Source organism: Odocoileus virginianus, chromosome 5 (genome assembly GCF_023699985.2).
Source record: "Odocoileus virginianus isolate 20LAN1187 ecotype Illinois chromosome 5, Ovbor_1.2, whole genome shotgun sequence".
Classification (NCBI taxonomy): domain Eukaryota; kingdom Metazoa; phylum Chordata; class Mammalia; order Artiodactyla; family Cervidae; genus Odocoileus; species Odocoileus virginianus.
The window spans coordinates 13,348,265-13,370,901 of NC_069678.1; the positions used below are offsets into that span (position 1 = coordinate 13,348,265).

Sequence of the window (22,637 nt, forward strand, 5' to 3'; positions counted from 1 at the left end):
TCAGGGAACTAAGATGCCACAAGCCCCATGGCATGCCAAAACAAAACAAAAACAAATAAAAACCCCCAAAACAAAACAGCTTCAAACTAAGACATTGAACTAAGTGAACAAGCCAGATACATATTGTAGGGACAAATAATGTATGATTCCACTTATATGAAGTACCGAATCAAATTCATGGAAGCTGAAAGTAGAACAGAGGGGCTGGGGAGGAGGAATGAGGAGTTATAGTTACATGGGTACACAGTTTCAATTTGGGATGATGAAAAAAGTATGGAAGTGGCTGGTGGTGATGGTTGAACAATATGAATGAACAGTTATGCCACTGAACTGAACACTTAAAAATGGTTAAAATGATAAAATTTATATTACACATATTTTACCACCATAAAATGTAAAAGAACTTCATTGAACACTTTTAAGTGGGTATTTTGAAAAATTGTATGTCTGTTATATTACCTCAATAAAGTTGAAGTTGCCAAAGAGGAATGTACTTGTCTTGCTTTTCCTGAGCTATTGTACCTTTTTCTGTCCCCGGCGGGGTTTGCAGAGAGAGCCCTGTAATCAGACGGACCAAAGAACTTAGTTCAAATCCTGTTTTTTCCCCTTGCTGGTGTCCTAATTACATGAACATCATCATGTAAATAGAACCGGTCTCGAGTTAAGGATTAAATGAACCAATACCTAAAGATCTAGCGACGTTGAAAACAAATATTAGTTGTTAGCGAAAATTGCCTCTGTCCTCTGAGAAGGGAAAATTGCTCTAAGAAGGGTGAGATTCAGGTTGTCCACCTCGGCTGCGATGCACTTCTCCCAGGTCGGGAGTCGTGGGCTGTGCGGAGGCGGGCGCTGGCCGCCAGGTGGCGCCCGGCTCGTGCCGGGTCTGCGCAGAGTCCGCCGCGCGCGGTGCACCGGAGCGCCGGGGCTCTGGACCGAGGGGGCGGGCAGAGGCGGAGACTCCGCGAAACTCTGCTTCCAGGATCACACCCTCCTCAGGCCGGAGAAGAGGAGAGACATTTTCCTGTCGCGGCTCTCCCAGTCTGGGATGCCCCGGTCGATCCCCGGGTCGTGCCTCTAATAAGATAGCTGTTGGGCCGCACTGGGAAGGTGCCCGACGTGGACGATCTCATTAATTTCCCTCCGCCACCCCACTTTACAGACGGGAAAGCTGAGGCCCGAGAGGCAGAGTACCCCCTGGCCGCACAGCTGGTGAAGAGCCGAGGAGGGACTCGGGCCGGGACCCCTGCTCTTGTCCCGTGCTCGTCCCCTCTCTGCACCTGGTCCAGGCTGCCAGGTCGGCCCCGCCGCCGCTTGGCCTCCGAGGTCCCACCCCTACACAGCCTCCCTCCCTGGGCACTCTGGATCTCCCCTCCCCCGGCTCCCGGTTTCCTTGTCAAAACTTCCTGCCTTGGCGAGGGCCCGAGTTCCCACCCCCTTCCTGCCCCCCGCCCCTCTGCGCCCCTCCCAGCCCAGCCATCCACAACGTTCGGCCTCCCCGCCGCTCCAGCAGTCGGGCTAGGGCTCCACGCAGGGACCCCTGCCCTGTCCTCCTCTGGGCCCACCCGGGCGTTCCCCATCCCAGGCAAACGGAGAAATAAGGTCGCGAGGCAGGTGAGTGATGGCGCCGCCCTGGTCCCGCGACCACTCTGCCCTGGGGGGCCTCTGGGTGGAATGTGTGGTGTGTGGGGAAGAGAGACCTGAAGGGGATGGGCAGTGGAGATGGGCCAAAGGGGGTTGGGGGTTTCCATTCATAATAAAATTGCATGTAAATTACATGCAAATGAGGCCGCTTCCAAGCCCCTTGTATGGGACTTGTTGAGTCCAGGGGCAGGCACCACCCCATTGGCCCCCTCTGAGGGCTGCAGAGAGAAGCCGTTACCAGGCCCTCTTCTTGGCTGAAGGATGCCTAGTGTTAAGAGCACCCACGTTGGTGTCAAGGCTGCCCAGGTTGGAATCTCCACTTGTCCCCTTATTAGCTGTAGGACCTGTGTCTTGGTTTCTCATTTCTAAAAGGGGAATGATAAGATACAGTGCCTGCCTTATGGGATTGTTGTGAGGTTTAGAGAGCAAAAACATGTCTCCTGCTTAGACCTGTGCCTGCTCCGTGTTTATTACAGGGTCCCTCCTCTCCCCACCAGGAGAAATGTTTGAGGAGTATGGAGGGAAGGGACCCAGGCTTGCAGGTCCCTGGGGCTCACAGCTTTGCTGGTTTGGGGAGTAGGGAGTTGGCCAAAGATCTCAGGCATGTGGATCCTCAGAAAGCCCTGTGGGCTGGTGTGTGTGAGGGGGAGGAGTGTGGGGGGGTCCCAGAGGGGGCCGCATCTCCAGCCTCCAGTAGGGAACTTTTAGCTGTCCTTCTCTGGCCTTTTATGAGTGGCCTTTCCCGAGACTGGGCTGTGACCCTAGTCCCCGGGGATGGGAACAGCTTGTGCTGGCCCAAGTTTCCCAGGCTCCCAGGCTCAGCCAGACCTCGGTTCCAGGCAGGATTGGGCAAGGGGTCAGCTCTCAACCCTGGCTTTAAGCTGGGCCTGGGGGGTCAGGGAGCTGTCTGAATCCCACTCCATCCCAATCCATGCGATAGTCCCTGGGGTGGGCACATGGGGACCAGGGTGTGGGACTGCTTTCCTCTCTCTAGCCATCTGTCCCCTGCTGCTGTCTCTCCCGTTTTTGTGGTTTCCTAAAGCCTACCCAGCAAACTTGCCAATGCAGTTGGGGCTACCCTCCCTGCCACCTAGGAGCTGGTTTGGCCAGGCTCCCCTCTGTCTTCCTGTCTTCACCAGGAGGTGAAGCTGAGGGTTGGCATCTGTTTCTCCACTACCCACTGCCCCCCCTTCCATTCCCTATCAGACTTTCCCAGAAGAGGAAACTAGCTCTCCAGGCAGCCCCATCCACGGTTCGGAAACCTGGTTGTTGGGCTGCTGTCTGCCTCCCTGCCACCAACACACGTCGCTAGAGAGAGTCCTCCACCACAGTGCTCTGAACTTCTACTTTGAGTAGCCTTGAAGAAGTCCCTTCCCGGGGTGCATGAGGGGCCCTGGGGCCCATCTTAGCTCTGGGGATGGTGTTGGTATCAGTCCAGTCACCTAACCTATCAGAGAGAAGCTAGCAAGAGAGGAGCAAGAGGAGACAGGGAAGGAGAGAGAGAAAGACAAAGACAGAGATAAAGAGAATCAGAAATGTGGAAGCAGAGACCAACAGATGAAAAAAGCACGGGCAGAAATATTTGGAAAAACACAGCATATTTGGAAAAACAGAGCAGAGACTGAGAAAAAGAATAAGAAGGAGGTAGAGAAGGTAGAAACAGAAGGGGAGACAGAGTCCAAAGACCAAAGAGAAATCACAGGGAAAGAAGGACCTCCAAGGGGCAGCCTTGTCTTTGGCGCTTGATGGACCTGGTCCATGTACCCACCTTGCCCTTGACTGGCTGTGTGCCCTTGGGAAAATTACTTACCCTCTTTGGGATTTGTTTCTTGGGGGATGGCATGGTTTGTGGGACCTTAGCTCCCCAACGAGGGATTGAACCTGGTCCCTGGGCAGTGAAAGTGGGATTACTTCATCTACAAAACAGGCAGTATAATAGCACCTTCCTTCTAGGGTTACTGAGCGAATGAACAGAAAGGACCCAGCTCACCGTATAGGGGTGGTTGCTGGTGTCACAGCACCCACACATGGCAAGATCGAGGGCTCTAGCACACAGGTGGGCGCTGGGCCATGGAGCCTTCTGAGTTCCTCTCCCGCCTGGGCCTCCCGGCCGGCCCCCACAGAGTAGCATCTGAGCCCTGCTCTGTGCAGAAGGAGGTGTGTGGCTAGACAGCGCGGGGTGGGCGTCGTCCCTGAGGGGAAGTGCAGGAGAAGGGCACACCCCTCCTCTCCAGGTGACTCAGTGCCCTGCACTCCCATGCCCTCATCCCAGAGGAACTTGGAGGCCAGCCCTGAGGAATTCCTGCCCGCTGCCTTCAGGAGGGCAGGTCTGGAGCTGCCCTTCACTTTGTAATGTTGGGAAGTTCTTTCTGAACTCCACCTTCCATCAACTTACCAATGTTGGGTCTTAAAGGCCCTGGAAGGAAGGCCCTGGTGTCTGGTGAGCCAGGAGCAAGCAGCAGCCTCTCCTTCTCCCCCATTTCCCACCAAGTAAGGTCAGGCTTACCCAAGTCAAAAAGGATTTAGAGTTTTTCAGTCCATCCACTCCACACAACATTCAGTTACCGCCCACTGGGTGCCACACACCCTGGATGTGTGCCTGTAGGTGCTGGCCAGAGCTGGGGACTTGATGCTGAGGCAGGCAGAGAAGTGCCCTGACCCTACGGAGCTCCATTCCAGTGGGGAAGACAGCCTTTAATAAGAATATAATGACTGTGGGATGGGAGCCATGAGGGAACATTCGGGCGGGGGGGGGGGGGGCAGCCCGGCCACCCTTAGAGCCTCAGACAGGAATGGAATTAGAGGCTGTCCCAGTCTGGCGGGAAAGCCAGCCTCACTCACAAGCTGGCAGCCACAGGCTGGGGTCCCCATTACCTCATCAGGTCATCAGACTGCAGGGGTTCCGGAGGCTGTGAACTCCTGGCTTGACCTAGGTTAGTCCCACCTGGCCCCAGAGGAAGGACACAGGTCTCCCTGGCTGGAGTTTGAGGAGTGCGGGGCCCCTGGGGACTTGTCCATGTCCAGCTTGAAGCTGGCCTCAGGGAAGAATAGGGGAACATCCCAGGGCTCCGGTGGGCCACAGTGGTGAATGTGCTAAGAGCCTGGAGGAAGGTCCCAGGAAAGGGAGGAACAGGGGAAGTGTGGAGTCGCTGAGGGGCCTTCCTGGAGGAGGCTGGCCTGGAAGGAGGGGTAGGACCTGGATATTCCAGAGGCGGCCTGGGCATAGGTGGCCGTGTGGTGAGAGACACGTCCAGTGTGATGGGAGCCCAGGAGCAGGGGCTGGCCACCTGGGCCCTGGGCGCCCTTTCCCAGGGTGCTGGGGAGCCACAGAGGCGTTAGAGAGAGGTGGTGGCCAGAGCGGAGGTGCACTTTCTGGGGTTACCTGGGGGTGGCGATGAGCAGGGGGAGCGACTCCCTGGTCTGGGTCACCCCAGAGGTCACCTCCCCCCCTCCACTGCTTTGTTCTTTAAAGCAGATTCGAATCCTGCTGGCGCCTCTGCTGAGCTGATCCATTGGCCCTTGGGCAAGTCTTCTACCAGAGAACCTCCCTGGTCTCTTCTGTGACCCGGGGGTGACAGTCACTACACCTATGGGTGATGGTGAGGGTCTGGACTGGCTCCAGCCTCCAGCAGGCATGTGGTGAATGTTTGGTGAATCAGAACTCCTGCAGTTTCTCTATTTCCTGATGAGTAAACAGGTCGGGCTGAGGACCCTCTAGCTTCTGTTTCCTGAGCCACAGAGAACACAAGAGCGGCCCCTCACCCCTGCTCCCTTCCCGCCCAGCCTTTGGAGCACGAGGAGTGTGCAGGCTTCCTGTCCCTCCATCCGGCAGACATGCCTGGCGTGCCGGAGGCCTGGCTTGGCTGGATGTAGGAGGGGCTTTGTGCATGTGTGTACAAGTGTGCACACGGGTGTTCTGAGTGGCACGTGGAGCAGAGCAGCCTAGGCTGCTGGCAGAGCTGGGTCAGAGGGCATCGCTGCGTGGGGAGGGGATGGAAGTCTTCGGACTCCGATCTCTCTGCTGAGTGGGAAGGACCAAGCCATCCTGTCTCCAAGGCAAAGAGAGGTCAGGAAAGGGTACAGAGAACAGACAGACGTGGGGGAGATCCTGAAAAACAAGAGAGCTACAGGGCGAGGCAACCTTGGCACCATGCTAAGACATGAGGGCTCAGTGTGTGGATCGTGGCTGGCATCAGCCTCCACTCCACACCCGAAGGCAGATTCCCTAGCGCAGTGAACGTACTACACAACTGTACATGGTAGCTTTGATACAGAAAAGGAAGGAGAGAGGCAGAAAGAGACCAAGAAAGTGACGGAGAAAGAAAAAAACAACAGAAAGTTTCTGTTTCAGAAACGGAGAGTTTCTGATGAAGAAAAGGCAAAAAGAAAGAGGCAGAGAGCCAGAACTTGGGGATTCTGTTCTTGCATTGTCCACTGAGCAGCCTGTGGCCTGAGGCTCTCTAGGATGGTTGTTGGAACCACCAGTTCCAACTCCCACTGAACTCTGGGAGATGCGGAGCTGTTCTCCCATTTTACAGATGAGGAAAAGGAGGCTCAAGGGCTCAAGTGATGTGCCTGAGGTTGTACAGCTTGTAAGTACTAGAAACATTGGCCTCCAAGATGGGAAGGGGGAAGAGAGAGACAGAGAAGAGAGGAGGGGGGGCAGTGGAGCCAAGAAAAAGAGCTGGAGTGGGTGCTCAAGCTGAGAGCTGGGGCGGGGGGAAACAGAACTCAGGCGTCCTGCCTCATCAACCGCTTTTGGCTTGAAGACGTACCTGGCGGGCAGCCCATCATTCTGGGGGATAGGGTTCTCGGGGGAAGCGTGATCCCCTCCCCTCCCCACATCCTTTCTCTTTGTCAGCATCTAAGGCCCCATTCCCATTCCCGGATCATCCTAGGGGTTCTTCAGCAAAAAAAGATAAAAAAGAGAAACAGTTTTTCCTGGAATTTATGCTCAAAGAGTATGACAGTGCCAAGTGGAGTGGGGAAGGGGCCGCTCTGGGTGCAGGAGGACTGGGTCTAAGGATGCTCTAGCAAACAGCGGTTGTTCATTGAGCTTCTTATGCAGTTCTCTAAGCTCTTTGTATTAACTCATTTATGGCTCTGCACGACAACCCTGTGAAGAGAAGTACTATTACCCTCCCCACTTTAGAGATGAGGGAGCTGAGAGCTGGGATTTGAACACAGGTTTGAACAGGAGTGGCGGGGGCTGCAGAGTTCAGAGGGTATCTTTCACTGCACCACCTCCCAGAGAAGAGCAGCTGGAAGGGAGCTGGTGGGGAAGTCCATCTTGCTGTCTCACTTCCATCGGCCCCACTCTTGCTCTCTGCCTTCTATAGAAATGGACCATCTCCGGTCCACTAGGAGCTCCACTCCCCTCCCAGAGGCCCCAGACCCATTCCCCTCCTCCCAGCAGAGACTGGAACACAGTGAGGGTGGAAAGGCTCCCCACTAGAGGGGATCAGGCTAAATAGAGGAGCAGGGGAGGACAAGCTGGGTTGGGCCCTGCGTGGGCCTGGAGGCTAAGAGGGCAGGGATGCTGGGGGGCCCTCGCAGGCGGGACTGGGGACTGGGAGGCCTGGCCAGGCGCCCAGCTGCTTTGCATCTCGAGGTGGAGGAGAGAGAAATGTCAGCTCATTCTTGACTGTAAACACATCCTGGTTCCCACGCCTCTGATGGAGTTCTTGCGGCATTGCCCCCCCACCCCATCCCCTTCCCCTGTCCAGCCCCTGCCAGGCACCCCCTCGCCATAATCAAGACTATTAAAAAGAGATGCAAAGCCCCTGGGATTCCCGCCTGGGCTCGGGAGAGACTGGAATTGCAGGGGGAGGGCTCTGCTGGTCTGGGTTTGGATCCCAGCTCCGACATTGCTGTCCATGTGGCCTTGGGCAGGGGACTTACCCTGTCCTTCCCTATTTCCTCATCTGTAAAGTGAATAACAATAGCTACCACCATGGGTTGCATGCATGATAAGTCGCTTCAGTTGTGTCTGACTCTTTGTGACCCTATGGACTGTAGCCTCCCAGGCCCCTCTGTTCATGGGATTCTCCGGGCAATAATACTGGCGTGGGTTGCCATGCCCTCCTCACCACTGTGGGTTGACATAAGCTTTACCCGAGATGATCCATATAAACTGTTCGGCACACTGCTTGTGCCAACATGGTAAATGACACATGGGGTCACATTGTTATTCCAGATGTGAGGAAAGGTGTGTGGGTCCCTCAGTCCAGAGGTGAAGTGGAGAAAGGGGGCTGGGGGCGTTATCTGTATGGGAAGAAGAAGGGAGCCTACAGTGCGGGCCCTGGGGTCAGATGGGGAGCCGGTAGTTGTCTGATTTAAACCCCTTGAAGGGGCACATGGACCCCAGTGCCGCTGGGCTTGGAGGTGCTGGGGGAGGGTGGGCTGGGGTCTCAGGTTCCCCAGCCCCTCAGGGACAAAGGCTCAGATGTAAACAAGCCTAGGGCGCCAGGTGGGGGCTCCTGGTCTGGGCCGTGTTCCCTCCTCAGGGGCTGAGGCTGGTGAGGCCAAACCCTGCTCCTCCCTGCCAGGATCCCCATCCCATCTCTCCTCTCCCTGCGGACCACCCACTGATCGCACCCACCCCAGCCTGGCTTCCAGCCCCACCACTGACCAGCTGGGGCCTCCTCTGCACTCCAGTCCTGCCCCGAGGCCCTTTGGGAAAAGGGGCTCACCCCACCCCTCTAGCTATTAGAGTCAACCCCTAGGGTTAGGGTTAAGCACCCCCCGCCATGCTTCCCTGGCGGCTCAGTCGGTAAAGAATCCGCCTGCAATGCAGCAGAAGATCCCCTGGAAAAGGAAATGGCAACCCGCTCCAGTATTGTTGCCTGGAAATCCCATGGACAGAGGAGTCTGGTGGGCTATGGTCCATGGGGTCCCAAGAGTCAGACACGACTTAGCGACTAAACCGCCACATGCTCCCCTGAACAGTTTGCTCTGGAAGTTGGTTAAGAGGAGGTGGCCGGTGGGAGGGGGCTGATGTAGATGAAGGGAAGGACTTTCTCTCTCTGGGAGGGCAGCCCCCACCCCACCGCACCTCACCTCCTGGGGCCTTCGTGCTGCAGGTCTTGTCCACCTCACTGCAGCCTTGAGCTCTGGGGATGGACCCAGGCCATGGGAAGCCTGGGGGTGGAGTGGGGCGTCCCTGAATGGCTGGAGATGAGGCTCACCCAGAAACAATGGTGATGACCCTCCATCCAGGCAGACTGGGCTCCAGTTGGAGGACGGGATCTCAGGCCAGGCTCCAGGGAGTGTGGACCAACTGCCGGGTGAACAGGGGAGACGGGAGGGTCCGGGGCCCTGTCCCTGGGCTTACTGCCATGCATTTTCGAGGGAGAAGTGGGGAGAAGATCAGCTGGGACCAGACAGAGGAGAGCTGGTGTAGTTTTGGAACCTTGGGAGAAGGAGCCAAATCTGTTGGGGAGGGAGCTGGGGGGCTGTGCGGGTGGGGGGCCAGACTGTGGGGTCACCTGAAGGACACTCTTGACTGCGGCCTGGCTCTCTGAGGCCAGGCTGGGTCCCTCCCTCAGCCCCTCAGAGTGGGCTGGGAAGGAGGCTTCTGGACCTCCCCCTAGCTCTCCCCATCCTACCTTCGGAGTTCAGGGTGGTGGGAGGATGGAGCCACCCCATGCTCAGCCCACGATCATTGCTCCCTGCTGCCCTCCCCGCCTGCACACCTTCTAGCTGGGCTCTATTTCCTGTTTTCAGGCTCCATATCTTGAGCACCGGGACCCCCAGGATCCTCTCTGGATGCCCCCCGGCCCTGGGGCCTGAGGACTGTGACACCCTGTCCCTGGCTCACCTGAGTTTCTCAGGCCCCAGGATGCCATAGAGGCCTGGTGAGTTATTTGGGGACTGAGGATGGCTGGGAAGAACACAGAGAGGACTAGAGGTGGGAGATCTGCCCCAGGGGAGCTGTGATGGGGCCCCTAACCAGAGACCTGGGAGGGCCTTACAGCTCTGCAAGACTGGAGGGTGTGGGTGGACATTTGTGGCAGGATGAGGAAACCTGGGGAGGAGAGGTGGGCCAGCCCTGTAGCTGAGAGGGTGGTGAGCAGACTGCTGGAGGGTTTACTGGTGGGACAGAACGCACGGTGGGGAGTATCCCTAGGAGCGCTGCCTTGATGGGAGCTGAGAGCAGCTGCTGCTACAGACCCCGGGAGTGTGTGGGTGGTGGGGGGCCTGGGGTGGGGCTGGCGGCAGGCATTCCAGAGATACTCAGGGGGAAGGGGCCAGCTACCATGACCTTTCTCTCTTCCCGGGAAAATTATAAGCAGATGTGGGTGCCTCAGGGAGGTGTAGAGGAGGGAGCTAGGGCAAGTTTTAGGAACACTGAACAGAGAATCTGAAACCGGCGGCGGGGGTGGCTGCTCAAGGGGCTCAGCTGCTCCTGAGCGCAGGAGCCTGAACAGACTCCTCTGAGGTCCTGAGCCGCTTCCCACCCACCGGGCGAGGCCAGGCGTCGGGGAGGCAGGGAGGAGCCCATTTCCAGATGGCGGGTGGGTGGTCAGAGGGAGCTGGGGGCTGCTTCTTAAGTCTGAGGTCAGGTTGGGGACCTCCTCGGTGACGTGCCGAGCGATGGGTGCAGGGGTGTGCTGGCACGGCTTTAACAACCGGCTCTGGTGGGGAGGGGTGCTGGCCCCGGTTTGTGGTGTTTGCCGATGTCCGTGGTGTAAATAATCCCCCCATGGTTGGTTTCAAACTACTAATGTGACAGCACTGATCAAGAAGTTGGGAAGAGAAGTCACCATTGGTTCTCAGGAGACAGTAGGGGCTGTGCCAGCGCAGCAGTGGTGGGAGGGGCCTTTTTCAGGGTCACTGGGACCCAGTCCTACTCCTTCCCAATAGGAAGCCCCCAAACTGGGTGGTTTTGGCCTCTGCCTGCCTACCTTCAGGGACAGGGAGCTCACCACTCGAGGCTGCTGATTCTGTCACAGAACTGCTTTAACTGTTGGAAAGTTCCTTCCCTAACAGCCCAGGTCGGCTTCTCTTATAACTTCCCTTCATCGGCTCCTATTTCACTGAGTTGTGCTTGGTCGCTCAGTCGTGTCCGGCTCTTTGCGACCCCCTGGACCATAGCCTGCCAGGCTCCTCTGTCCATGGAGATTCTCCAGGCAAGAATACAGGAGTGCGTTGCCGTGCCCTCCTCCAGGGGATCTTCCCAATCCAGGGATCGAACCTGGGTCTCCTGCATTGCAGGCAGCTTCTTTACTGTCTGAGCCTCCAGGGAACCTTGGTACAATACCCAGGTACCCTGCGTAGGGACTGGGCTGGGGGCTGGGCAGTCACGCACAGGTCCCTGCCTCCAGAGGTCATGGTCAGGGAACAGGCACTGGAACAGCAGTCTGTGGGTGAATGGTGCTGGGGGTCCCTGAAAGGATGGGTGGGGGCTGTCTGCCAGTGGAAGTTGAGGAGCAGGGCAAGGAAAGAGGGGTGATACTTGGGCTAGACCTTGAAAGGTGAGTGCTCAAGGTGAAGAATGAGAGGAGGATGTCCAGACAGAGGAAACCATGCGAGAAAGACTCAGAAGCATGGCAGTGCTCCACCCGCTCAGGAATAAGACCTGGAGCCCGGGGAGCAGGGCTCAGAGGACCAGAGGCAGCAGCCTCATCTCCTCTGTCAGCCTGGCTCCGTCTCTGCAGAGACTTGCTCCTCCAGGTCTGTGGCCACAGTGCCCCTCACCTGCTCTGCACCTGGTCCTGTCACAGGCCCCTGCAATGTCACCACCCCTGCGGGCCCTCCTTCTCCTGGCCCTGGAGCTGGGGCTGGCTGCCACCCTCAACCCCAAGGACCCCAATACCTGCAGCTTCTGGGAAAGGTGAGAGAGGGCCCCTGCTGCACCCTGAGGGCGCCAAGCCCCCCGCTGTTTATTCTCCCCCCTGGGGCTCCTCCTTCCTCATCACCTCCCTCTCTCCAGCCTCACCTCCTTTCTATTTCTGCGTCTGTTACCTCTGCTTCCTCGATGGGATGCTCTGACTCTATCCCCACCTTGATCGTTTCATTCTCCATCTCAGCTCTGACCCTGTCCTCTCTTTATCCCAGTTCCTTGGTCCCTGTGTGAGGCTGGCTGCAGGACAAAGTACAGGGTAGGAGCTGTTCGCTATGGGGCAAGCAGAGGGTCTCGCCCAGGGAAAGCAAAGGGGACGGGGTTGGGGAGCAAGGCCAGATTTGGCCAGACGTGCTTCAACCCATCACCATCCTCTGGGCCCAGAAGTCAGTTCTAGCTCAATCTCCCCATATAGGGATAAAGAGGCCAGGTGGCAGGGGTGGAGAACGGAAGGCTGGAATGGCATATTCCCAGGAATATTCCAACTCAGGGAGGATCCCTCTAGAGTGAAGGACGACAGGATGGGGCTCCATCCTCGGCTTGGAGGGGCAAACCTAAATATTCCCCACTGTGACCCAGCCCCCACACCCCTGCCCCGGGGTGCCGCCTCAGTCTCTCCCTGGCCTGGGCCCCGACCCTGATCCCTGTCTTACAGTTTCACCACCACGACCAAGGAGTCGCACTCCCGCCCCTTCAGCCTGCTCCCCTCGGAGCCCTGCGACCGGCCCTGGGAGAGCCCGCACAGCTGCCCCCGGCCCACGTGAGTACCCAGCCCCCGCCGTGGGCGGGTGGGCTGCCAGAGTAGCTGCCTTGGTCCAGGCCCTGGGCCTCTGCACCCCCTATCCTTCTCTCAGAACCTTCAAAATTCAGAGGAAGCATCCGGGCTCAAGGCGCAGTGTGTGAGGTGTGTATGTTTGGGTGTGCAGGTGTGGTGTGTGGTGTAGGTGTGCGGCTGGGTGGGGGGCAAAGAGAAAATGTTCTTTCTCTGCTCCCCCAGTGTAGAGTGTTGGGAGGTGCCCCAGGCCCTCCCAGGGCCAGGCTGTGGCGGGGTGGAAGCCGGGGCCTCTGCACGGGAGACTGAGGGCCACCTCTGGGTCTCCCCCAGAGTTGTCTACCGGACCGTGTACCGCCAGGTGGTGAAGACGGAACACCGGCTGCGCCTGCAGTGCTGCCGGGGCTTCTATGAGAGCCGCGGCGCCTGTGTCCGTGAGTGCTGGGTGGGGCTGGGCAGCGGCAAGAGCCTGGGCCACCCAGTCCTTCCCCACCCCCACCGGGGGGGTTACTCCTCCGCCCTCCGCCTCCCCGGCCCTGTCTGTCTCGAGGGACAAAGCTGCCACTTCAGACCTCTGTCTCTAGCTGACCCCACGTTCCCCTCCACTCCCTCTGTCCAAGTCCGTCAGCTGTCTCAGGCTCTGCATCTCTGTCTTGGGGCCGCCTGGGTCTCTTTGTCACTGTGTCCCCGGGCTTGGGGTCTGCTTCTCTCTCTGACTCTGCCTGTCCCTATCTCTTTTGACTTTGCCAGTCTCTCCTGTCCCCGTCCCCGGCACCCTGAAATCTCCAGAGTGGAGCCTGCTCACTCTCTCTCCCCTTTCCTCAGCTTGGACCATCACCAACCCCCTGCAGAGACTCCTACCCAGCTTGACCACCCCCCTCCCCGTCTGGACAGCATCCATATCTGGCTCCTGTGTGAGGAACCTCACCCCCAACCTCATTTCCCAACAAGCTGCTTTGAGAACTTCACAGAAACGAGCTAGGGAGTCCAGAACCCTGAGGTCTTGGCATGCTCCGACCTGAGTTGCTTACTCTCAGTCTTTCTGCGTCTGAGAGGCTGAAATGCTGCTTGGCAGGCTAACTCCAGGTCCCTGGTATGGGAGGAAGCTGGGGCTGGGCTTCAGAGGACAAAAGGTGGGCAGGGCGGGAATGGAAGCATCGTCTCACTCCCAACTCCGTCTCTGCCCCAGCGCTCTGTGCTCAGGAGTGTGTCCATGGCCGCTGTGTGGCACCCAATCGGTGCCAGTGTGTGCAAGACTGGCAGGGTGACGACTGCTCCAGTGGTGAGTGGCTGGTGGCTGCAGGGCGGGTCCTTCTGTGCCTCCAGGGAGGCACACCCTCCCTACGGGGCACAGGTGCTGAGGACCCCGGGCAACCACCCAGCAGAGTCCCACTGCAGCCAGCTGCCTCTTCTGGGGGTGTGCTGCAGGGGATGGGCCAAAGCCAGGAATGGGGCATGTGTGGGGGCCAAGAGAGAGAGACAGGAACTAACTGGAGCTGGGGAGGGGCAAGACCCCTGGTGACCCCCTCCCACCCTCTCATCCCCCAGCTTGCGCCCCAGGAGTGTGGGGGCCGAAGTGTGACCAGCCCTGCAACTGTGGCAACGGCAGCTCCTGTGACCCCAAGAGTGGGGCATGTTCCTGTCCCTCTGGCCTGCAGCCCCCGCACTGCCTTCAGCCCTGCTCCCCTGGCCGCTATGGCCCTGCCTGCCAGTTCAGCTGCCAGTGCCATGGGGCACCCTGTAACCCTGAGACTGGAGCCTGCCTCTGCCCCCCAGAGAGAACTGGGCCCAGGTATGTAACGGGAGGAACACACACTAACGGGATGGCAGACACAGGATGCATGGGCAATAATATGGGGATACCAGGGGACTCAGGATCCTCAATTTGGGGATGGAACCAAGCGGCCAAGATCCTGGTCCCAGCTTTGCTGTTCCCTGGTGGAGCAACCTTGACTACATTACTGTCTCTTCACGAGTTTGTTTTCTATGAAATGGGAGCAGTATTGTCTATCTCAAAGGGTTGCTATGAAGATAACATGAGCCAGAGTGTGTGTAAAAGTATGTCCCCAAGTGGGGCTGAGACAGTCACAGAGAACCTATTGCAAGGCAGGGTGCAGGGGCGGCTGGGGAGTCACAGGAGGGAGACCATCCATCTAGTTGGAGATCAAATATCCAGCTTCATGGAGGAGCTCCAGAATTGAGCCCTTGGGATGAAAACTACAGCAGGCAGAGATGTTCCCCCCAGAGAAAGACCAGCATGAGGAAAGGTGGAACGGAGAGCATGTGGAGAGCAGACAGACCACCCATGGCTCTTCACTCTGTCCCATTTGAGGGGGCTGTGTGTCCCTGCCATTTCCAGTCCTGGAAACTTTTGATCCCTGCCCTACCCAGCAGGGAAGGGGGATGAGACACCTCGGGGCCGGGTGGGTGTGGCTCACTGAACCCTGGGGTCCGGAGGGCCTGGGAGGCAAAGGGGGAATTCCGTAGGTGCCGCTTGTTTACAGACTGACCTCACCCCCTCTGCTCGACAGCTGCGAGATGTCCTGTTCTCCCGGGAGTGCTGGCTTCTCCTGCCCCAGCGCTCCTCCTTGCCAAAACGGGGGAGTCTTCCAGGCCTCCCAGGATTCCTGCAGCTGCCCACCTGGCTGGACGGTATGAAGGGTGGGGCCTGTGGGTGTGAATTCTGTGGGTGGTTCTCTCCAGGGCTTCAGAGGGGGATGTGTGTGAAGGGGGTAGGCTGTGGGGGCCCTGGAGAGGTTTGAGTGTTTGGGGGTACAGGGTATTGGTGGGTCATCCGGCCACGGGGAGGGGGGCTGGGCTCCTGGGGCTCTGTTGACCTTTCACCCCCCACAGGGCACCATCTGCTCCCTGCCCTGCCCCGAGGGCTTCCATGGACCCAACTGCTCCCAGGAATGTCGCTGTCACAACGGAGGCCTCTGCGACCGATTCACCGGGCAGTGTCGCTGTGCTCCGGGATACACGGGGGACCGGTGAGTGGTGTGAGCCCGGGCGTGAGGGAGGCGTGCGGGGGCGGCTGCGGACGGCGTCTGCCAGGCTCACTCCCCCGAGGCGCCCAGGTGCCGCGAGGAGTGCCCCGTGGGCCGCTTCGGGCAGGACTGCGCTGAGACGTGCGACTGCGCCCCTGGCGCCCGCTGCTTCCCGGCCAACGGCGCGTGTCTGTGCGAACACGGCTTCACCGGGGACCGCTGCGCCGAGCGCCTCTGCCCCGACGGCCTCTACGGCCTCAGCTGCCAGGTGCCCTGCACCTGCGACTTGGAACACAGCCTCAGGTAGGCCTGGGACGCTGTGGTCAAGGGGTCAGGAGGCCAGCGGGAGAGGCCTTCAGTGCTGAAGCCCCCGGAGTCACGAAAAGCACCGGGGGCATGTCCTGGGCGGGGGCTGGACACAGATGCGGCAGAGGGGATCGGCGGGGCCTCGGGGACCGGAGTGGGGGACCGCCCTCGGAAAGGCGCGGAGCCTCCCTGATTACCCCCTCCGCCCCGCGACGCTCGGCTCCCACCACGCGGAGGCGGGGGTGGGGCGGGGGGATGTCGGCTGCGGACGCCGGCGCAGACCGCCCCATGCCCGCGCCTCCGCCCGCAGCTGCCACCCGATGAGCGGGGAGTGCTCCTGCCTGCCGGGCTGGGCGGGCCTCCACTGCAACGAGAGCTGCCCGCAGGACACGCACGGCCCGGGCTGCCAGGAGCACTGCCTCTGCCTTCACGGCGGCGTCTGCCAGCCCGACAGCGGCCTCTGCCAGTGCGCGCCCGGCTACACGGTGAGGCGAGCGCCGCCGCGAGGGAGGTGCGGAGGCGGCCCAGGGAGCCCGCCCGGCCCTCTCATGAGGGCGCCCACCCACCCCCCACTTTCAGGGACCGCACTGCGCTAGCCTCTGCCCCCCTGACACCTACGGCGTCAACTGCTCCGCACGCTGTTCCTGCGAAAATGCCATCGCCTGCTCGCCCATCGATGGCGCCTGCGTCTGCAAGGAAGGTACTGGGTTGGGGTCTCCTGGAAGGGCGATTTAGGGGCGGGGCTCTGAGACGAAGGGAGAGTCCAAGCGCAGGGGCCGGCCAAGGGTAGGGGAGAGGCTGCAGGGTATGGGCGGAATCACCGGGCAGCAGCTGGACGGCGGGAAAGTAGCCAGGCTACTTCCTTCCTGGAATATCCACTTTGCTTTTGTTTCAACCACAAAAATCCCAATTGTCCTTAAAGGCCCAGGCCAGAGGCATCTCTTCGCTGAACATTCCTCATCCTCAGTCATACAGAATCACAGAATGCCGGCGCCAGGAGATCTACCAGCGGTGGCCCGTGGGCAGTCTTTAGGGCTGGGTTCTGACACACGTATTTTGTTTGACTAGCTCTCCATCATATTTAACAAACGTCGCAGTCTCCAGTCCCCACTCCTCGCTATTGTCTTACCCATGACCTGGAGAACACATTTAGTTACTTAATGGGGCCTCTGTAAGCATTTGGGTTTGCTGCCAACCCCCTTCTTCTGGCAGAAGAGGCAGCCAAGACCCAGAAGGGGGTGGTGCATCCCCGACGGTCATTCAGCCTTCTGTCCAACATCTCCTATGGGGCCGTGAGCACCCCATCCCCACCCCGTGCTGGTAGCTCAGAGTCTGGCACAGTCATTGCCCAGTGTGTTTGCTTGCTCAGGAGGGCAGCTGGGTCCCCATGCCTACCTACAAGCCCCTCTTCCAGGTTGGCAGCGTGGTAACTGCTCTGTGCCCTGCCCGCCTGGAACCTGGGGCTTCGGTTGCAATGCCAGCTGCCAGTGTGCCCATGAGGCAGCCTGCAGCCCCCAGACTGGAGCCTGTACCTGTACCCCTGGGTGGCATGGGACCCACTGCCAGCTCCCCTGCCCGGTAAGTGTGCATCCGCCTGCCTGCCTGGGTGGAGGGGAGGGCACCACATCCCCCAGCTTACTGGCCTGTCCTACCCCCCATCCCTCTCTAAGAAGGGGCAGTTTGGTGAAGGCTGTGCCAGTCGCTGTGACTGTGACCATGCTGACGGCTGCGATCCTGTTCACGGACACTGCCAGTGCCAGGCTGGGTGGACAGGTGAGCCTTATGGTGGGCAGACCCCAGGCTTACCGTGGGGTGGGGGGGATGTATCCCACAGGACATGTGTGCAGAGAATCCTTATGGATGAGGAGAGGGGACACAGGCCAGGCTCATCCTACCCCTCTCACAGGTACCCGCTGCCACCAGCCCTGCCCTGAGGGCTTCTGGGGAGCCAACTGTAGCAACACCTGTACCTGCAAGAACGGGGGCACCTGCATCCCCAAGAACGGCAATTGTGTTTGTGCACCCGGATTCCGAGGCCCCTCCTGCCAGAAATGTGAGGCTCCCTCCCCTCCCCCTGCCTTTCAGTCCAGTGTCAGATGCCAGAAGCCCCCACTCTACCCCTCTTGGCCTCCAGTGCTGACTCCAGTCTATGGGCTGGTTACCACAGCGGGAAGGAGGCAGGGAGAGGGTGGAGTCAGGGCTGACTGAGGGTTGGCCCCTGCTCCCAGTCACCACGAGCCCCTTTCCCCCAGCCTGTCAGCCTGGCCGCTATGGCAAACGCTGTGTGCCCTGCAAGTGTGCCAACCATTCCTCCTGCCACCCTTCGAATGGGACCTGCTACTGTTTGGCTGGCTGGACCGGCCCTGACTGCTCTCAACGTATGTGGCGGCCTGTGTGTCTGAGTGCATGCTGAGGGGATGGGCTGAGAACCGAGAGCTTTCAATTCTCCTGAGCCTGGGTATAAAAGCCTCTGGACCCACCTTGATCCAGCCACTGATATAAACACAATAAGCAGATATTTATTGGGCATCACCTACATGCTGGGTATTGTTCTAGATGCTCAGGATGCAGCAATGAACAGATCAGGGGAAAAAAGTTCCCTGCCCTTCTGCATGGGAAAAATGGGAAAACCATAAGCTCAGTTTTGGACATTTTTTTTTTTTGCATCGCCAATTTATTTTTTATTTATTTATAATGGCCTCTTTCCCACATAAACATACGAAGAACATCATGGAAAAGATTAGTCCAAAAAACTGAATAAAGCAGATTTTGAAAAGGGAAAATGAGAAACAGTTACCATGAAAAAGACGGGCAGGGTAGAGAAGTGATTTTGGAGATGACTTTTTCCATAGAATTCGATAACTACTATTAGATTATCTGCTAGTATCATATACACAAAAATTATGCCTTGAATAGTGTGAGCATTTACTTCTCTCTTATATTAAAAAAAAAAGAAGTCCAGAGCTAAGCGATGTAGGGTAGTTTGGAAGCCTTTGGTTGTCTGGCCCTGATCACATTATTTTGAAAGGCTGTTAGACAGGCAAGTGCAGAGGTTAGGCAGGCAGCTGGGCACGTGGGTCTGAAATTCAGGCTAGAGACACAGCTACAGATAAGCATTTGTGAGTCATCAGTGTATAGATACCGTTCTAAGCTTTGGTGTCTCTGGGGAGACCAAAGCTGAGCAGAAGGCTTCAGCGATGCTGGGGACTGAGAATTCACCCAGGAGACGCTGATCCTGACCGCCAGACAGGCTCCAACCTTGTCTCCCGCAGCGTGCCCTTTGGGACACTGGGGAGTCAACTGTGCCCAGCTCTGCCAGTGTCGCCATGGTGGGACCTGCCACCCCCAGGATGGGAGTTGTTTCTGTCCCCCGGGCTGGACCCGACATCTCTGCTTGGAAGGTACCAATAGAAGGGCAACTCCATGCCCCGACCGCCAGCCCTAGCCCGAGGAGGGGACTGCCATTCCCTTGCCCCTCTGATCTCCTCTTCCACTTCCTTCCAGGCTGTTCTCCAGGGATGTTTGGTGCCAACTGCTCCCAACCATGCCAGTGCGGTCCCGGAGAGAGGTGCCACCCGGAGACTGGGGCCTGTGTGTGTCCTCCAGGGCACAGTGGTGCCCCCTGCAGGATCGGTGAGTTCTCATCTAGCCCCTGCCTCTGCACTGTCCCCAGGGAACCAGGACATAGGTACCTGTCCAGGTCTCTGCTACGTGGTACTCTTGTATCACCCTACCTTCCTACTGGGGCCTCTCCCATCCATGCATCATCCCAAGCTCACCAACAGGGCCAAGACACTGTCCTGAGCAACCACTCCATCCCACATAGGGAGCCAGGAGCCATTCACCATGATGCCCACCTCTCCAGTGGCCTATAACTCGCTCGGGGCAGTGGTTGGCATCGCAGTGCTGGGATCCCTGGTGGTGGCCCTGGTGGCGCTGTTCATTGGCTACCGTCACTGGCAGAAAGGCAAGGAGCACCGGCACCTGGCCGTGGCCTACAGCAGCGGGCAACTGGACGGCTCTGAGTATGTCATGCCAGGTGAGCCCGCCCGGGGGCGGGCTCGCGGGCGTGGCTGACTCTTCGGCACAGGGCAGATGGGATGTGGGGCTTCTGTATCCTTCCCTGGACCTAGGAGATGGGAAGCGGGGTCAGAGAGGCCGATTACGGATCTCCTGGGACAGAACGGCTGTCTCGGGCCCAGGCCTGTGTTTGACCTGGCAGGCCACCCCGCACCTGTGTCTGTTTGTGCAGATGTCCCTCCGAGCTATAGTCACTACTACTCCAACCCCAGCTACCACACCCTGTCACAGTGCTCACCGAACCCCCCGCCCGCTAAGAAGGTCAGTGCTAGGGGTGGGTGTGCACCGTGGGTGCCCGGTGGGTACAGCTCCGGGTCTCCGGAGAGCTCCAGCTCTGTGTGTTCCCCTCCCTGTCCCGCCCTCCCCTGCCAGGTTCCAGGCAGTCAGCTCTTTGCCAGCCTCCAGGCCTCTGAGCGGCCAGGTGGAGCCCACGGACTTGATAACCATGCCACGCTACCTGCAGACTGGAAGCATCGCCGGGAGCCCCCGCCAGGGCCTCTGGACAGAGGTAGAAGCCTGGGGGCCAAGGCCTCTGGTGAGGGTGGATGTGTGCAACCCAGCATCCGGCTCCATCTGAGTGCGCATGTCTGTAGAAGGGGTTCCGGGCGCCAGTCCTAGAGGAGGGGACGCTGGGGTGCGGACCAGGGGCCTGATTGTGGGTTGCTTTCTCCTTGTTAGGTAGCAGCCACCTGGACCGAAGCTACAGCTGTAGCTACAGCAACACTAATGGCCCCGGCCCATTCTACAGTAAAGGTGAGCGCACGGCGGCGGGGGTGGGAGGGGGCTGCCCTGGGGTTTAGGAGCCAGTGCCTCCACTGAGCCTGACTTCTTTCCCCCATCTTTAGGACCCATCTCTGAAGAGGGGCTGGGGGCCAGCATGGCTTCCCTGAGCAGTGAAAACCCCTATGCCACCATCCGGGACCTGCCCAGCCTGCTAGGGAGCCCCCGGGAGAGCAGCTACGTGGAGATGAAAGGCCCTTCCTCAGGGTCTCCCCCCAGGCAGCTTCCTCAGCTCCCAGACAGCCAGAGACGGCGCCACCCCCAGGCACAGAGAGACAGTGGTACCTATGAGCAGCCCAGCCCTCTGGTCCATGGTGAGCCCTCCTTTTCCACTGGAGCAGAGAGAACAGGGACAAGGGATCTGGGAAAAGAGAAGGGACAGGGGACAAGAATGTGGAGGTGGCAGGAAGTGGTAGCAAGAGCAAGGTCTTTGGGGTCAGTTGTTGTTTAGTCGCTAAGTCGTGTGCGACTCTTTGCAAGCCTGTGGACGGTAGCCACCAAGCTCCTCTGTCCATGGGATTTCCCAGGGAAGAATACTGGAGTGGGTTGCCATTTCCTTCTCCAGGGGATCTTCCCCACCCAGGGATCGAACCCACATCTCCTGCGTTGGCAGATAGATTCTTTACCACTGAGCTATCAGGAAAGCCTTCTTTGGGGTTTAGACTTAAGCTTAAACCAAGGGTGATGTTTGGGAAGTCATACTGCCTCTTAGAGTATGTAGGTGGCGGTACCCACCTCACAGAGCTAAGGATTTGAAATGGTGGTTTTACAGCACCTGAGTTGTAAACTTGATACCCAGAAAAGCTGGGAACAAGGCAGGTGACAGAGTGTCTTCCTATTTTGTGAGGTGGGCAGGATGAGGTGGCCTCCCCCACTGGCAGCTGAGGAGCTGTACAAAGTGGTGGATAGCCAGGCACCATTCATCTGGCTTTGGGCAGAAGATGCTGGAGAGGGGAGGAGAGTGGTGGGAAGTGGAGGAGTCACCTCCCTCCCTCTGTCGGCTCCCCTCTCTGTCTCCAGACCGAGACTCTGTGGGGTCCCAGCCCCCACTGCCACCGGGCCTGCCTCCTGGACACTATGACTCTCCCAAGAACAGCCACATCCCTGTACACTACGACTTGCCTCCGGTTCGGCATCCCCCCTCACCTCCAGTTCGGCGCCAGGACCGCTGAGGAGCTGAGATGGTGTGCAGAAGTCAGCATACCTGTTCTTTGCTGCTCGAGGCTGAGGACAGAGCCCACCGTACCCTGCCAGGAGCAGGGAGGGGACTGGCCGGCCGTGAATATGAACATGGTTAATACAAGAAGTGAATGGAGAGGAGACGGGAGCCTGGCTCCCAGGTTCTGTCATGGGAACACAGTCAGCAAGAAGTCTGTGTTCCTGTTCCCCAACCCAGTGCTTCCCAAGGCCCCTAGGGCCCTGTGTACATAACCTGGTGGGTTCAATGTTGCTGGATAACTGATTTCAAATCAATGTAAAAAATGTATGTTGGGTGAATTTTCTGTGTACTCCTAGCCTAGGCTCTGTGCGTGTGTGCTTGTGGGGGGGGGAGTGTGTGTGTGTAGGGGGGTGTGTTTGTATGTGTGTGTGTGTGGTTTCAGAGGGGTACCAGGCACTGATCCTGACTTGGGGCACTCACTATAATGGAGAGGCAGCCCAAACCCAGTTAACTCTAGAAATAGCCTGACTGGCATCCCTGCATTCATCTGGTCCTCCCTTCAATCAACTGCTCAAAACACAAGCTGATTAGGTTACCTCTGCCTGAAAGTCTCCATCGGTGGCCAACTGCTCTTGGGCTACAGTCAAAATTGTCCAAGGCTTTAAAGGCTTTGCTGGCCTGGCCTGCCTGTCTCTTCAGCCTTACTCTGAACTGTGTTCCCTGTCTCTCTGCTCCAGTTACACTGGCCTCTGTGTCCTCTCAGCCGCACGGCTTCCTATGACAGGGACTTAGCACATCTGGAATGCTCTTCCTCCCGCACTCACCTGTTACCTCCTGCTTGTACCCCACGTCCCGTTTTCTCTTTCATGGCATTGATGACAGATGTATTTATGCACCAGATGCCTGCAAAAGGCCAACAGGGTGCCAGGCACCTCTCTAATATGTTGATTTTTAATGTGATTATTTGATTATTCTCTGCCTTCCCCACCAGACTCAAAGTTCCCTGAAAGCAGGAATCCCGTGTTTATGTTGAACATTGGTTCCCCTCGGCACATAGTAGGCACTCAA

At 58.3% G+C, this 22,637-nt stretch overlaps 1 protein-coding gene across 2 annotated transcripts; it reads left to right on the forward strand.

Annotated features, from left to right (window-relative positions):
• The first annotated feature begins 1,471 nt into the window (after nucleotides 1–1,471).
• Nucleotides 1,472–21,896, forward strand: PEAR1 (platelet endothelial aggregation receptor 1). 2 transcript variants are annotated; one of them, XM_070467523.1, is made up of 24 exons: nucleotides 1,472–1,611; nucleotides 9,367–9,497; nucleotides 11,367–11,476; nucleotides 12,141–12,245; nucleotides 12,591–12,691; nucleotides 13,447–13,539; nucleotides 13,806–14,049; nucleotides 14,789–14,909; nucleotides 15,111–15,247; nucleotides 15,335–15,547; nucleotides 15,861–16,035; nucleotides 16,130–16,250; nucleotides 16,965–17,128; nucleotides 17,221–17,323; nucleotides 17,457–17,603; nucleotides 17,803–17,928; nucleotides 18,823–18,951; nucleotides 19,055–19,183; nucleotides 19,377–19,589; nucleotides 19,803–19,891; nucleotides 20,003–20,138; nucleotides 20,309–20,383; nucleotides 20,476–20,724; nucleotides 21,431–21,896. In XM_070467523.1, the coding sequence occupies exons 3-24, from the start codon at nucleotides 11,376–11,378 to the stop codon at nucleotides 21,580–21,582; spliced, it is 3,123 nt and encodes a 1,040-aa protein (XP_070323624.1). In that variant the 5' UTR covers nucleotides 1,472–1,611; nucleotides 9,367–9,497; nucleotides 11,367–11,375; the 3' UTR covers nucleotides 21,583–21,896. The 2 variants fall into 2 exon arrangements, with proteins under 2 accessions (XP_070323624.1, XP_070323625.1); XM_070467524.1 differs by lacking the exon at nucleotides 17,803–17,928.
• Nucleotides 21,897–22,637: the final 741 nt, after the last annotated feature.